The sequence below is a fragment of the Clavelina lepadiformis genome, chromosome 7, assembly GCF_947623445.1.
Source record: "Clavelina lepadiformis chromosome 7, kaClaLepa1.1, whole genome shotgun sequence".
Classification (NCBI taxonomy): domain Eukaryota; kingdom Metazoa; phylum Chordata; class Ascidiacea; order Aplousobranchia; family Clavelinidae; genus Clavelina; species Clavelina lepadiformis.
The window spans coordinates 15,143,000-15,157,478 of NC_135246.1; the positions used below are offsets into that span (position 1 = coordinate 15,143,000).

Consider the following 14,479-nt stretch of genomic DNA (forward strand, 5'->3'; position numbering starts at 1 on the left):
CTAAAGCCCCAAATACAACGCGCCGCCAGAATTTAAAATGAATCAGTAACCAGTATGGTGTTATGTATGGGTCATGTTACAATGAAAAAAGCGTAACACCATGTTTTATGTCTAAAAACGCCAACACACTAAAAAGCAAATTTGGTTGAGCAAAACGCAGACATACTAAGAGTTTGATAGTTCATAGAAGTGTTTACTTGTAGGCATAAATACTATAAAAAAAAACCTGAACTTGTTTAGCTTGAAATTTGCAACTGGGTTGAAATTATTTTTTTGGTAAAAATGAAGATGTCAACTGATTTTTTATGAAAAAAATTCTGTCCTATGGTAAATTGTATGTAAATGCAATCAGATATCACCAAATCTTGTTTTATTTTAAGCAAACAAAGTGGAAACCTTTTAACATAATTCATTGAGCAATTTTGACTCCAAAAACTACCACACAAAACAAACGATAAACAAATTTAAAACAAAACAAACGAAGTACTAAGGAAAAACAAAATAACAAAGCTTGATTAATAACCAATTTTGGACAAGTTTTTTTCCGTACTTTTTTCTTAATAGCCATATTTTTACAGGTATTTACAATGTATTCAAAATTTACAACATGCAGTTACACAACAACAATCTGTGATCATCAGCCGTCTCGCAGCAAATATTCACACTATTGATACATCAAACGGGCAGTAGGAGAAATAAGAGAATAATAAAGAAGTGAATAATGCTTGTGACATTATGCCCCCTAAAATTGACCGAGACACCGCATAACATTGGGCTTCTTGCTTTAAAGTATAGCGGATCTGCAAAGGCACATGTGCAAGTAACGTTGTACAGAATTGAATATTAAAATAAACTTCATAAGCAAATGTGATGTTGGTGTCAAGATAAATAACAATTCCATGTTGTTAACTCAAACTCATAGTCACTTTGCCATCACTGCGAAAAGCTTCTGAAATTAAACGTTGTTTTTGGATTATGTAAAACAGCCACTATCTGTTAATTGGCAGGGTACTAAGCAATTATGACGATCCTACGTTTTTACGACATTGGTATGCAACTTGAGCTACTAACCAGGGTCAAGAAATAAGGAAAAATGTTTAACTATAAACCAGAAACAAAAAAAACTGTGAAAATTTAGAAAGAAAGAAAATATTGCATGAAACCTGACAAAAAATAGAGAAAAACCAAAGTTTAAACTTACAGTGTGAAATATTTAAAACGAATAAATAATTATGAAAAAATTTTAAAACTTGGCCTTTTGAAGTAGAAACAAAATAACAACAAGAAAGTGGCATTTTGCAGAAGCATCCAAAACAGCAAATATTCTCAAATATTGAATAACCAATCATCATTTAACAAACCGACATAATTAACAATGCAAGAACTAGTAACATGAAAAAAGCTTAGGAAATTCAACGTTCAATACACCGATATAGAAAATGTTAAAAATGATGAGATTTGAAGCAGCATAAAACTTTGAATGGATGGGCATGTGATGTTCATAAAATTTTTGTAAAACAACTGAATACAGAATATCAAGTTAAATTGAGTTTATGCGCGAGACATGGCAGCATTAAACGTAATAATAAGTAATCCTTTGCTAAATTACAAGTCAAAACTAACGGCAAATAATAAAGCCACTTAACACAATTACATGATTGTACAATGTACGTATACTGTGCCTAAGAACAAATGTCATGACACTAATTCTTTAGTTTCACTTATAGCACCGTTCTCTTTGCCAAACGGGACAAAACCATCAACAAAATTAAAGAATAAACCGACTTGAAAAAATAGTTTCAGCTAAAATCAAACAGGTGAAAAGTTTAATGTAGTCACAATTGCAATACCTTTTGCAAAGTTTCCCAAAACATTTCTCGTAACTGTAAGCATTTATCACTTGATAATACACTCTCAATCAAACAAACACTAAAAATACCTAAATTAAGCAAAGACATAGTGAAAGCTCAAAGCCAATGTAGATTTCAACGTTCAAAGCAGTTAGCAAAAGCAGTAAGTGAAATTAAATGTATTATTGTACAAAATGGATAATAGTAATTTGCATACACAAATGCAGACACAAAAAATAGCAAATATGACGATACTTTCAATTTCAACAAATGTTATAGTGAAGACTGCAACTTCATGACAACAGCCAGCAAACGTAACTAGGAAAGTTAACCCGCAGTGCTGTGAATTTTAAACAATGTTTTCACCTTGAGTCAAATATCGCCATTATTTTACAAAGTATTTAATTGAAAACTAAACTAAACTGTTCCCACAATCAGTATTGCAATGTGACTACAAAATGTAAGAGAAAAAGACAAACTACATAGGAAAGCCGTTTGTAGGCAAACTAGATGAATTCATTCCGGGATCGCCAGAGCCCATGGAAGTGTTAGTGTTGTGGCTATCATTTTGTTGAGTCAAGTTTCCAAGACCTTGTGATGTCCTAACAATAACATTAAATTCTTAATTCAAGAGAGGGGAATGATTTCACACATGCACAATTGCACATGTTTATCACAAACTTACCAGTTGTTCCACATTCCGTCACCATTTGCTTGCTGTTGCTGTATGTTGCTATTGCCCCACCCATCTGCTGCTTGTTGCTGTGGTTGTTGTGGTTGTTGTTGCTGCCCCTGTTGCTGCTGCTGTTGCCCCTGCTGTCCCATACTTGGCCAGCCCCACGAAGAATTCTGCTGCATGGAAGGCTGGCTGGTGTTATTTGGTGCCCATGTACTATTGGTTGTCATTGAATTGGGCGCCCAAGTGTTGTTTGGCTGATTGGGTGCCCAAGTGTTGTTTTGCTGGTTGGGTGCCCATGTATTCCATGAACTTTGCTGCTGTTGTTGCTGTTGCTGTTGTTGAGGCTGTTGCTGCTGCTGTTGGGCAGGATTTCTGTTGCAGCAATTGAAACATAAATCATAAATGTCAGTTGTAAGAAATGCCAAAGTCAATGCAAAAAAACATTGCAACCATTGACAAAAACGTTGAAACGTAACAACCCTGCTTTTTCAGGGTTACACCAAAGACATACAGCAAGTATTTCAAGTATGTTATCATGAACTACAGATAATTAAGAAGTTAGTTAACATTATTTTGTAAGGAAATATACCAACAATTTATATAAAATGTTTAAAACTGTAGCTCAACTGCATGCTTATGTAGGTTTCAAAACTATCTTCAGTTACGCACAACACTAGAAACATTTCTTCATATGCGGACTTAAACCTGCTTGTGCAGGACCTTAAGTCTGCTGATGAAGATTTGCATTAAGTGGTCCCGATGAACGTCAAACCGACAACCTTTTGGTGGTCAGCCTGCCACTCAATCAATAGACTACATGGCTGATGAATAATTACATCAAGAAACAGATAAATGGAAGAAACAAAAATATACTTGCCTCCAAGCAGTCCACTGGTTGTATTGCTGGTTCTGCTGACCCCACATATCAGTTCCAGCAGGTGACCATTGTGTCATCTGCATGCTGTCCATAGAAGGTTGCGACATCTTAAATTTCACAATCAAATATAATTAGCATCATATATTCTCATACAGTAACACCAAAGAGTTATAATACATGTGAAGCCTATCTAACTATTTCTAATAGTTTAATGCTGTGGCACATAATTTGCACAACTTGAAAAACAGAAAGGAATTAGGACTTACCCCATTGGTGTATCCTGTACCCATTGTTACCCCCGGCATTCCTGCTCCTTCCTTTCCCCACGAGCATTTTATAGTGTAACCTTCAAGCTGAGATCCATGTTTTGCTGTGATGGCTTGGGCAGCATCATTGTGAGTGTCAAATCTGTACGGGATGGGAAAAATGACGTTTGTACTAAGACAAAATATTGTAAACATAATGCGAAACTTGTTTACTATTCTAGGTAATGGTAGCAAAAGTTCTGAAACATTTGCTAGTTACGAGAAGTTTTGAAATGTGTTATAAACGCTCTTGCTCCCATTATAGCATTTAAGATAACAACAAGCCGTTTGAACTTTGAAGTTACCTTATAAAAGAATAGCCTTTGTCTGGAAAAACGCGAATCTCTAAAATATTTCCAAAGCCAGCAAAAGTTTCTCGCATCAAGTGCTCAGTCAAGCCAGACATACAACCACCAAGATAGACAGTGCAATTGTTTGGGCTGGACTGGTTGACAACCGTGGTATAATCCAACTTTTGAACTTTGAAAACAAGATAAACATCATTGGCACTAATCATAATTAACAAAACATTTTTTGATGCAATTTCAACTAAATGAATTCAATCAATATACAGTGGAAGGTGCTCAAACAACCACCTTGAGAGCGGACCATTTCAGTTGTAACATTCAAATGGACACAATAGCCAAAGCCACTATAAAATAAAAATGTAGACAAGGGAAAGTACGGTTTTAAGAGGGACACACTTGAAATTGAACAGTACATACATAAGCGTCAAATGCAATGGGTTTAAAGAAACGAATGGATATAATATCTGAAATTTGGTCATACAAACGGATATTTGTACATGGAGAGTTTGGAACCACACAAACTATGATCATCAAACACAACTGGTCAATGGTAATATTACCCATGGTTATAATAAACAGTTTCTACTGCACTATTAAGCTAAGTAGCTAAGGATTAAATGGAAATATTTATTTTATTGACTACAAATACATCTAGAATATATGTTACATGTTCGACCAGCCGTTGGCCCCATTTTTCGAGCAGCCCAATTGCATCTCACTTGTCTACCATGCAATGCCTCCTGTATGATAGTTTTCTTCTCCACAATGTCTTGTGCATCCTAAAAAACATAAAAACCACATAAATTATACATAAAACAACACATCTCAGTACTTCTGAATTGATGTTTTATCAGAATTGTTTTGGCAAATTAGTAATTGATTATTAGCTTCTAAGAAAGTGCATGGAAGTGCAACAAACCGTGCTTCCTAAAAATACTGCTTCACCTGGTAGTTAATGAATGAAACAAAACCATAACCCTTGGATTTATTAGTAGTTGCATCTCTCATAACACGAGCATCACTGCAAAATTCACAAAGGAATAAAAATAATTTCTCTGAATCTCTTTTATCTTGTTTAGTAAAAGTTTGTATATATATTGAAATCGATTGATAGAGTTATGTTCCAAAAATTCTATAAACTTTTAAACACCGACTTACGAAACTTTTCCCACTTTACTAAAGTAGTTCTTCAGATCTTCAGATGTTGTTTCTGGAGAGAGGTCTCCAACAAAAATATGATGATGATCTGAACAGAAAGGTTATGCCATCAGCATATCAACTACAAACCTTTTGAAAGAGGTTATCGCAAAACCTAACACAACTTACTGCTGGTGTCCTTTTTAGCTGATGGTCTGGTAGCCCAGTTCACTCTGATTTCCTTTAAAATAATGAAGCATAAGAGAAGAAATTCAAATACACACCAGCAATGCGGTGTGCCGGGCGGCAGTGATCATTTATTTGCAAGTCTATTACCTTTCCAAGAATCTTGCGACCATTCATAGCTCCATGAGCAGCGAGGGCCAAAGCATGGTCAAAGAACTCAACAAAGCAGTAGGGGTCCCCGCCAGGTATCTACAAAATAAAAGAAACATTACTATGCCAACAACACAAGGTATAACTTCACAATCAACTCTTTCTCTATAGGCTTTTATGCATGTTTTGTTATGTTTATGACTACGTTATGAATTGTGTTTATGAGTTTTTGTAAGATATTAAACAAACAAATGTCTAAAATAACTTACATCTGGTGCTATCATCTTGCAGCTCTTACAAGGACCAATGACATTAAACAATTCCAAAATAAGGGATTCCGAGACATTGGGATCCAAGTTACCCACATATCTAAAAAATTTTTGATTTGACTTGATGCAACAAACTTTTAATTTCAACAAATTCGACAAGGACAGTTTGTACTTACAGAGTCTTGGGATATGCTTCTTCATCATTAAGATTCATCATATATAGTTATAATTAGTAATAAACGAGAAAGATAGAAAGATAAAATACAAATAATCTGCAAGAAAAACATTTTTGAGTTTGCACAATATTGTTACATACATACAGTCGAATCCGCTTAATTCGGACACCGGATAACCCGGACAACCGCTTTATTCGGCCAAAATGCTCGGGAACGGAACAAAAGTAAAAATTGAACGTAAAAAACTCCCGTTAATTCGGACAATTCTCCACTTAATTTGGACACAGGTTCACAATTCCTATCGTTAGGTTATGACTAGGGCCCGCAAAAGTCAATAAAGTCAAAAATTTTTAAGGACCTCGTCTGACCACGAATCAAAGAATAAAGTTGTTTTCAGCACCTAGGGGATTGTTTCTAAGAAGTTTATAGGTCAAAATAAAGTCAAAATTTACAATAAAGTCAAAATTTTCAATAAAGTCAAAATATGGCTTTTTACAAAGTTTTTGTGTTTCTTGAGAGTAATTCTTGTAAAAATCCTCGTGGAAGCATTGTAAATCAGGAACTGCGACACAATTAAACCATATTAACACATAAAAGCAGGAAATAAGTCACAATGCCCACTTGGATCAGCAGTAGCTTTTATCGCAAATTGTCCATTGTTTATTCATTGTTACGTATTTAAATAATTCTTATAAAACACTTCCTCTTCATAAACGTGGTATTTTCGAAGAACAACAGTTTGGATTTTAGGAATAGCCTACTGACATTCTGTAATACAAAAATGCCTAAGCAAGCCAAATCGTCTTCAGCAAAAGTTAGACAGATTTGTCGAGATTTTTCTGATGAATTTAATGCAACTCCCGGGGGTGATTTAAGGTGCAATTTTTGCGAGGTTATAGTGAAGTGCGATAAAAAGTATTTTGTTGAAAGCCACAGGAAAAGTAAAGGCCATCAAGCTGGATTGGAGCAACAACAAGCATTCCCTGTTTAATTTGCTGTTTATTAGAATTTACCATGCGGAGAAAATCGAGGCAAAGTGCCCTTTTCACAAGGACAAAATAACACAAGCTACCTAAATCTATCGCCAAAAAACACGACGCACTTTTTATAATCCATAAAACACCTTGACTTTTCGACAAAATATTACGTTTGGGTCTGAAATCGACAAAATATTATGTTTGGGTAACTGGAGGAAGAACTGTGGCCTCTACAAATAAGCAATTTCGTTAGGTCAAAATAAAGTCAAAATTTGATAAAAATAAAGTCAAAAAAATTTTTTTTTAGGTCAAAATAAAAATGGCCCTAGTTATGACGCAATAAACAGTACTTCGTTCGTTTTAACACAAGATGCAATTGCATTATGAGTGATTATGGTGAAACAATGACGACCCTCACGATCGATGCAGTAACAATCGACAATGAACTCATATAAGGCTGTGCCAGCTTCATAGTTGCTTTTACTTCGGTACAATTGCGTCCATCTTGTAGAACAGAATGGTACAGTAAAGTTTAGCAGAAAAAGTGAAATTGCTCACTAAAGTAAACGAAGACGTTTTACGTGATCAGTGCCAATTACTGCAGTATAGCGCAGCTGCAATTCATTTATTACGCAACAGTACAGTATTTTAAATGCATTGCCTGCCTTTACGCATGACCATGAAACGAACAATTGATTTCCGCTTAATTCGGACAAAGCCGTTTCTCCGCTTAATTCGGCCAAAAGTGAGCGGAACCAAAGTGTCCGAATTAAGCGGAGTTGACTGTATATTCAAAATTGCATAATAACCGAAATGAAGAAATGATAGAACTATAGCAAATAGACATGAAAAGATAGCATAAAAAAATATTTTTTGTAGCCGTGGTGTTTATTACATTACTTTGAGAACCAGCTTACATTACTTTGTATATATCTCTTTCTACAGGAAACATTTCACTTCACATCTAGATTTTACCTGATTCTAGAAGATAGCAATATTATTATAGTAGATACCATACAGTTTGCAAAATATTTTTCGTAACATTATGATTCATGATCATGACTTAATGAAGTAAGCCTACATGATGCAGCATCACAGTGGAAATGCTTTAAACTTGTTTATGACTTTGTACCCCAGTATAACAATAAAGTTTGAAACCTGACCTACTTTTACACTTGTGTCTACAAAGTACCTGCTGTGAAAGACAACAATAAAGTTAGCTGGTTAAATTCATTAAATTTATATATGTGCGATAGAGGTTGTTACAATTTTTTATCTCCACTTCTGTAGGAAGCAATTAGTCACAGACCTATTTATTCAAAAATTAATGCTGTATCATGAATGGTGTATCTTGATATTATGGTTACCAAAATTTATAATTTATAAATAATCTTACATACTGATATATTATAATAATTGAAATGCGCAATCTTGGCCGGGAAATGTTGCTTAATTTTTGAAGAAATCAGCAACATTTTGCATGGAATGAACTATACCGATAGACATACCGAGTTTTAGCAAACCAACATTCTAAAAATGTATATGATCATTCCTGGTGTTGGTACGCGATAATACACCATAAGCTTGGGACAAAAAATTATGTATCACAACCAAAAATGCCAAGCAGTTGCAGATATATTAGATAACAAACAGATCAAATAGATAACGATGGACAATCAAACTACATCTTACGAGAAGGACATGAAAAAAGGAAAGCAAGGACTTGATGCAAAAATAAATAAAAATTCTGCATTACTGCAGACCAGGATCATAACTGGAGAAGTGAATGTTATGAAAACAAACAAAATTCAATTTAACTCCCTTAAAACTATTGCATCATAAAGCAGAAAAAGGTTAAAATTATCTTCTGAACTAATTAACAACAATAATACTAAAACATTGGACTAAATGAAATATATATACAACAGCAGTGGTATCATGGCTATGTGGTATTTTGAGCTTGGCCCCCCAAATTATAGAAAAATAGATAAAATTTTCACTATATTTCACAACCATTTTTTATACATGCGAACTTATTGACCAAGTAAACAGAAATACTCATATAAACCTAAACTGATTTATTCACAAAAAAAATAAACTAAAGTTATTGTCTGCGGTTTCTCTTTAACTAAATGTCTATTGTTAACAACTCAGTTCTTGAATTACTTTTGGTGCAATGATCACTTCTTAGACAATAATATGGTGATGGTTTCACCAGAAGTATTTGCCTAAGTTTTATACAACAGCTATGCAAAAAACATTTCACTTATAGTTTATTTTATCAACGAACACAAAATATCATGATTACCGTAGATAACTGATAATCCTAATTCCTAAAAGAAATTAAGAAACTGCTCTCATCCAAGTTCTGTGCCAGAGATGTTCAGGTACTTGACTGCAAATGAAACAGAAAAGTTATCACTGGTTGTTGTTTTTATGGTTTAATTAGTAAGTCACAAAACTTGAAATTTAATTAGATAATTAATTTATAGACCACCTGGCCTCAATTACATAACTGTTGCTATTACAACATGTATTGTTTCGTGGAAATACTGTATTAATCATTAGTGTTTGCCTGTAAAACAGATATAATAGATACCAAAAAACTGCAAATTTTGGCATGATGGCGTACCCTTAAGTTTCAATTCTTTGTTTATTTATTACAAAATGGCATTCAAGGGACCAGTTTTTTTTGTTTATCTATTATAAACTGGTGTAAAGATAAAAAAATTCGATGTGTACATTGATAACCGTGAACCTCTTGCTTGCAGGGGCCACGCTTTCCACTATGGCCCAGGCACTAAGTAAACTTTCCTATATGGCACATCACTACGAGCCCAACTGGAAAGTCCAGTTTTGACAAAAAAAATCGTGCATGCAAAGACGCAAATTTTGGTGTGATGGCATACACTGAAACCTCAATTCTTTATTCATTTATTATAAATCGGCGTTTAAACAAACAGTTTTTTTGTTTGTTTATTATAAATGAGTTCAAAAACTGACTTTAACCAAATCGTTTAATAAACTACCACATCTATATCAGTAATTGGTAATAACAAAAAACAATAACGCCAAGTGGTTCATCTTTCCCAAATTCAGTTAAAAGCATGTCTGTCTGTCTTTGCATATCGCATGTTGAACTTATCGCCAGCAAACTGGCAATTAAATTTGAAGATACCGGTAGGATAATTTTAACCTGTATTTACTTATCCGTTTCTATTCTTATTCTCACAGTCATTGCTGAATCTTTCACACATGTGGACAGTTGCCAAGACGGCAACCGGACCGAGCATGATCATCTACCAAACCGGACTTGCAGCTCTTGCACAACTTCGCGTCTTCAACTTTCAGCAAGTTCTCGTGGGGCGGAGCGACGCATGTGGCGCTAAAGGAATTATGGGTAATTCTTGGATCAGTTGTTTTTTTACAGATTCTCGTAACTAAACAAGCAAATTTAACTAAATACTACAAACAATAATTACGCACAATCTACCAAAAATTTTTATATACTTTTAAATATAATTAATAATAAAAAATGATACCAAAAGCTATATTTTAAAAATTGTTAACGTGATGTCTATTATTACCACATGCTGTTATCAAAAACTTGGTGGTGGAAAGTAATCAACTGGTCACGCATCAACCGCTGTGATTTGTGAAAGGCAATTTATCCCTTCAGTTTACAGTAAAAATACACTGGGAAAGAAAATTTGAGTATCTTGTATCTCAAATTAACAGGAACTAATACACATTGGTCGGCACAGTAATAACTTTTTCTTCCTTTTCTCCTTTCAATCAAGGGATTATTTCAAACAATTTATTGTGTATCAGATTTTTTCATTACACAATTGCTATGTAACCTAATATAATACCGTATTTCCGTTACTGTTTAGTAGGACCATATTCACATCTCAACGTCTTCATACCATGCTTTTCACAATCAGCTCTACTCACTCTGTTCACGCTTTTCCCCTTCGCCTATTGCTATATGGGCAGCTGGCAATCGCATCGTTTAGTTAGTCTTGATCTTTTGGTATCGATAAAATGCGTTAGTTAGCCGTTAATAATTATTTAATCAACTAGTAGCCTATTCGAAACGCTTGCATTAAAACATCTACATCCATTTTAGCTCTACTGCAGTGTTTTCATTTCCATTTAGGTTACTCGATGCTTCCCAAATGGGCTAATCCCAACATCTAAGGTAGATTTTAAATTGCGGTTCACACAAGACTTTCCATAGATTAATCTAATTCTAATGTTGCCCGCCACGCCAGCTTCATTGTCATTAATAATGGTACGGTATGAAAAGATAATCTTTATCCTCGGATTGAGGAAGGTCTTTGCACAACTTAGATCCGGCGATAATTCCTCATCGCTCGAACCCCGCTTACCGAGCAATAGTGTTTGTGCAAGTTCCGATTGTCACATTTTTTATATGATGTTTTTTCTTATATCATGTTGTACGAATTTGTAACTGTTCACCAGGTCCATAACATCGTTTAAGAAAACGAAGTGGACAAAATATTTAGGAAGTTATAAAGAAACAATGAAACAAACTTGCATCCTGGAACGACATGGATATGGTGACAGCCGTACATGAGAAACAAAATCGCAGAACCACACAGTGATAGCCTACTATCTGTTTGCATTTCAATATTTGCAATTTTTCTAGACTTTTCTGTCTCAAATGCTTAAGTTGATGTAGCCTACCGGTAGCTTTGTCACACTTCATGGAGGGGATCAATTGTTCTAATCGGCAATGGTCTTCTTCGAACTTCAATTCTGGCCACTAATCCGCAATTTCTGACAAAATGGTTAAGCTTCATACAATTCAATCTTGTAAATTAAAACTTACCACAGCTTGAAAGCATTCTAGAACATGTATCATTAATTACCTGGCCAGACAGATATCACATTGGGTGTGAAATTGACAGAGAAAAACGTCTTATCGCAATGAATGTGTGATTATATTATAAAATAGCTTGCAAATCGAATGCCGCATAGAATACTTGTTTACGGAAACCGCTTTCATGAAACGTGACATAACAATTGTGCATGCCTATATTACGTGAGTTATTCATTCTTTCTTGCTATTACGTTCAACGCCGCAACATGTCTTTATGCTGTTGCTGTCACAATGTTTTATCTTGATGTATTCGTTCAAAGAAGCTTCAATATAATCAGAATATACAGTTGTCGAGGTGTACAATTAATTCTAAGATTAAGAAAAGCAGACAACGACCTTGAGGCTCATTTACATCGAGGACATTAAACAATTCAACAGACAAACGTTGTAGTGATTTGGTCGCCCTTACAGGTTAAGGAACGATAAACAACCATTTCATTACAAATGCTATAACAGGTCAGCGGGGCGCAAACAATAAGATTAAGATTTGTGGCAATGCCAAAAGGATTTTACCAATGAACAAACAATGGGATGAAAACAACACTTGAATTTGAAATCATCACAAATTTCGACGATATTCTCTTATCTTGAAGTCCTATGCAGTAGGCCTATTGCTTTAGAATTATCGTCATCGTATTTCCAAGACTTTTTTGGAAATTTGCTTAGGGATGGCTAAATTTTCGCCATCATTCGTTGATAGCTGCGTAGCCTGTACGTAGTATGTACGATTTTGGTTTGTCATGGAAAGAGTTATTTAATCATAACCGCAAAATCAAACCTTATCTTATTTATTAGCAGCTTGACAGCACATGCAACGTTGTCGGCCACGTGGCAAACTTATTCGCTGGTTGTCATTCGCCTCTACATATTATAACCTCACTCGAAACATAGTTCCAAAGTCACAGTTCCGCGATGATAACGCCAAGCAAGGACGTAAACAAACGCTTTGTGAACAACAAAAGGCTACATTGTCGAACTCTATAAGCGAAATTGATACAAACTGAATGTAACTCTGGAAATGTAAAGCTTACAACCAATTACTGTACGTTGTACGGGAGAGTAAACATTATTTAATTAGTAAAGAAGTATAGAGTTTCACTAAACACAGTTTAAAACAAAAACGACGTGTTTAGCATTGCGATCTAAGAACTGTGAACTCTGAACTTCGCAAACGATCTGCAACGTTCAAGTCCCAAAGCGAAGAATTGAGACTTCCTAGAACTGGTCCATAGCACGGGTAGAAAGTTCTTCCTCGATCATTCGTTTTCAAATTGCAAGGAAAAACAATGGATTCCAAACAATACCGTCTAAAAAAATGCCCAAAGCAACAAAACGAACACAGCAAGAACGAAAGAGAATGGTACGAATCTTTGTTTGTTTTCGCACATACTGGTTTATCCTAACGACCTAACATCTCTTTGAAATGAAACGTTGCTCGTAAACAACTTGAGGAAGAAAGCCAACAACTTGGGAGTAGACCTGGGAAACGTTCGTTTACAAAGAGCGGCGCAAGACGCTCAAGATTGTCGAAGAAAATTGTGGTTTAGATTTTATCCATAAAACCAAAGAGAACCCCATGGGAAAATCTTTCATATGTGACTGCATGTCACGCCGTCATAAATTGGCGGCGCTTTTATTTTGTATAGCTACCGAACAATAGGTAGGTTATGATCAAGATAGTTGTGATGGAATAACAACACTCAGCAACCCATGGTGCTTTTAAAATAAGTTTTAGTAGCCTATTGCACAATTAGTTAAATGACAGTGTGTTTGAATATGAAGATAAATCGACAATGAAACGAAAGTTTTTCTTTCGACAATTAAACATAAAATAACCATCCAAACATAAAAACCTGAATTTACATCAATTGTTGTCTCTCTATTGCCATTTCACGCACAGTCTTTGTGCTGTAATATTGCATTTGGAACCAAATTTATCGTCCTATTGCAGTGGTTCCAAAACTTTGTTACTCGCGTATCAACCCGGGAGTTAAAATCCCCAACTGAAAACATAAACAAAATGCAGGATTTTATTGAAATGAATGCAAACCACGCTTATATAGCAGAGATCCTCATGGACTTGTTACAGGAATTTCTGTGCTGAGCTAAGTTATTAAACTGTCTAAAAGTTCAACATATTTGCGTTATGCTTTATTGTTTACATTTCAATTTCTACTAAAAACCGGATGAACGAAGCTTTTTAGCCTCTAAGCAACGTCGCGCAAACCATTTTTATTCGGGCGAATTCGAATCTGCCGGCTTTGTTCATTATACTCGATCAAGGTTCCTGACAATTAAGGATGTTATGTTTGAAATTGTCACTTCACTGATGTGAATCAACTTAATGTTTCTGCGTATTTGAAATTACAAAAACGCTCACAAACATTTCACCGTTTGTATAATGTAAACCTAAGAAGCAAATAATTCAATGTTTTGCTTTTATGTTCTTAGTTTTTACAAATCACGACCCGGATCTGTCAACAACGCGTTTCGGATTCGTGACAAAAACAAAAGTGGTCGCTATTTGTGCATAATACTCGGATTCGATTTGGCACATCCCTAATACTAACTACAGTCGAGCAGATCAGTTTGGCTAAACCTTAGTCTTTACTTTTTATAATAGAGCAAAAGATTTCTTTCTACTCGCGTTAGTTGGCCG

The 14,479-nt window shown here is 35.0% G+C and overlaps 1 protein-coding gene and 1 long non-coding RNA gene across 2 annotated transcripts; one reads left to right on the forward strand and one right to left on the reverse strand.

The window, feature by feature from the left end:
- Positions 1-355: 355 nt before the first annotated feature.
- On the reverse strand, positions 356-10,173 carry LOC143464736 (nucleolysin TIAR-like). Its single transcript, XM_076962686.1, has 12 exons — positions 5,938-10,173; positions 5,762-5,861; positions 5,493-5,591; positions 5,346-5,397; positions 5,178-5,265; positions 4,965-5,040; positions 4,687-4,798; positions 4,017-4,191; positions 3,673-3,814; positions 3,407-3,513; positions 2,536-2,901; positions 356-2,452 (listed from the first exon to the last, which is right to left on the reverse strand). The coding sequence occupies exons 1-12, from the start codon at positions 5,976-5,978 to the stop codon at positions 2,329-2,331; spliced, it is 1,482 nt and encodes a 493-aa protein (XP_076818801.1). The 5' UTR covers positions 5,979-10,173; the 3' UTR covers positions 356-2,328.
- Positions 9,169-12,134, forward strand: LOC143464737 (uncharacterized). Its single transcript, XR_013118534.1, has 3 exons — positions 9,169-9,301; positions 10,149-10,314; positions 11,400-12,134. It is a non-coding gene; the product is annotated as an uncharacterized LOC143464737 (long non-coding RNA).
- Positions 12,135-14,479: the final 2,345 nt, after the last annotated feature.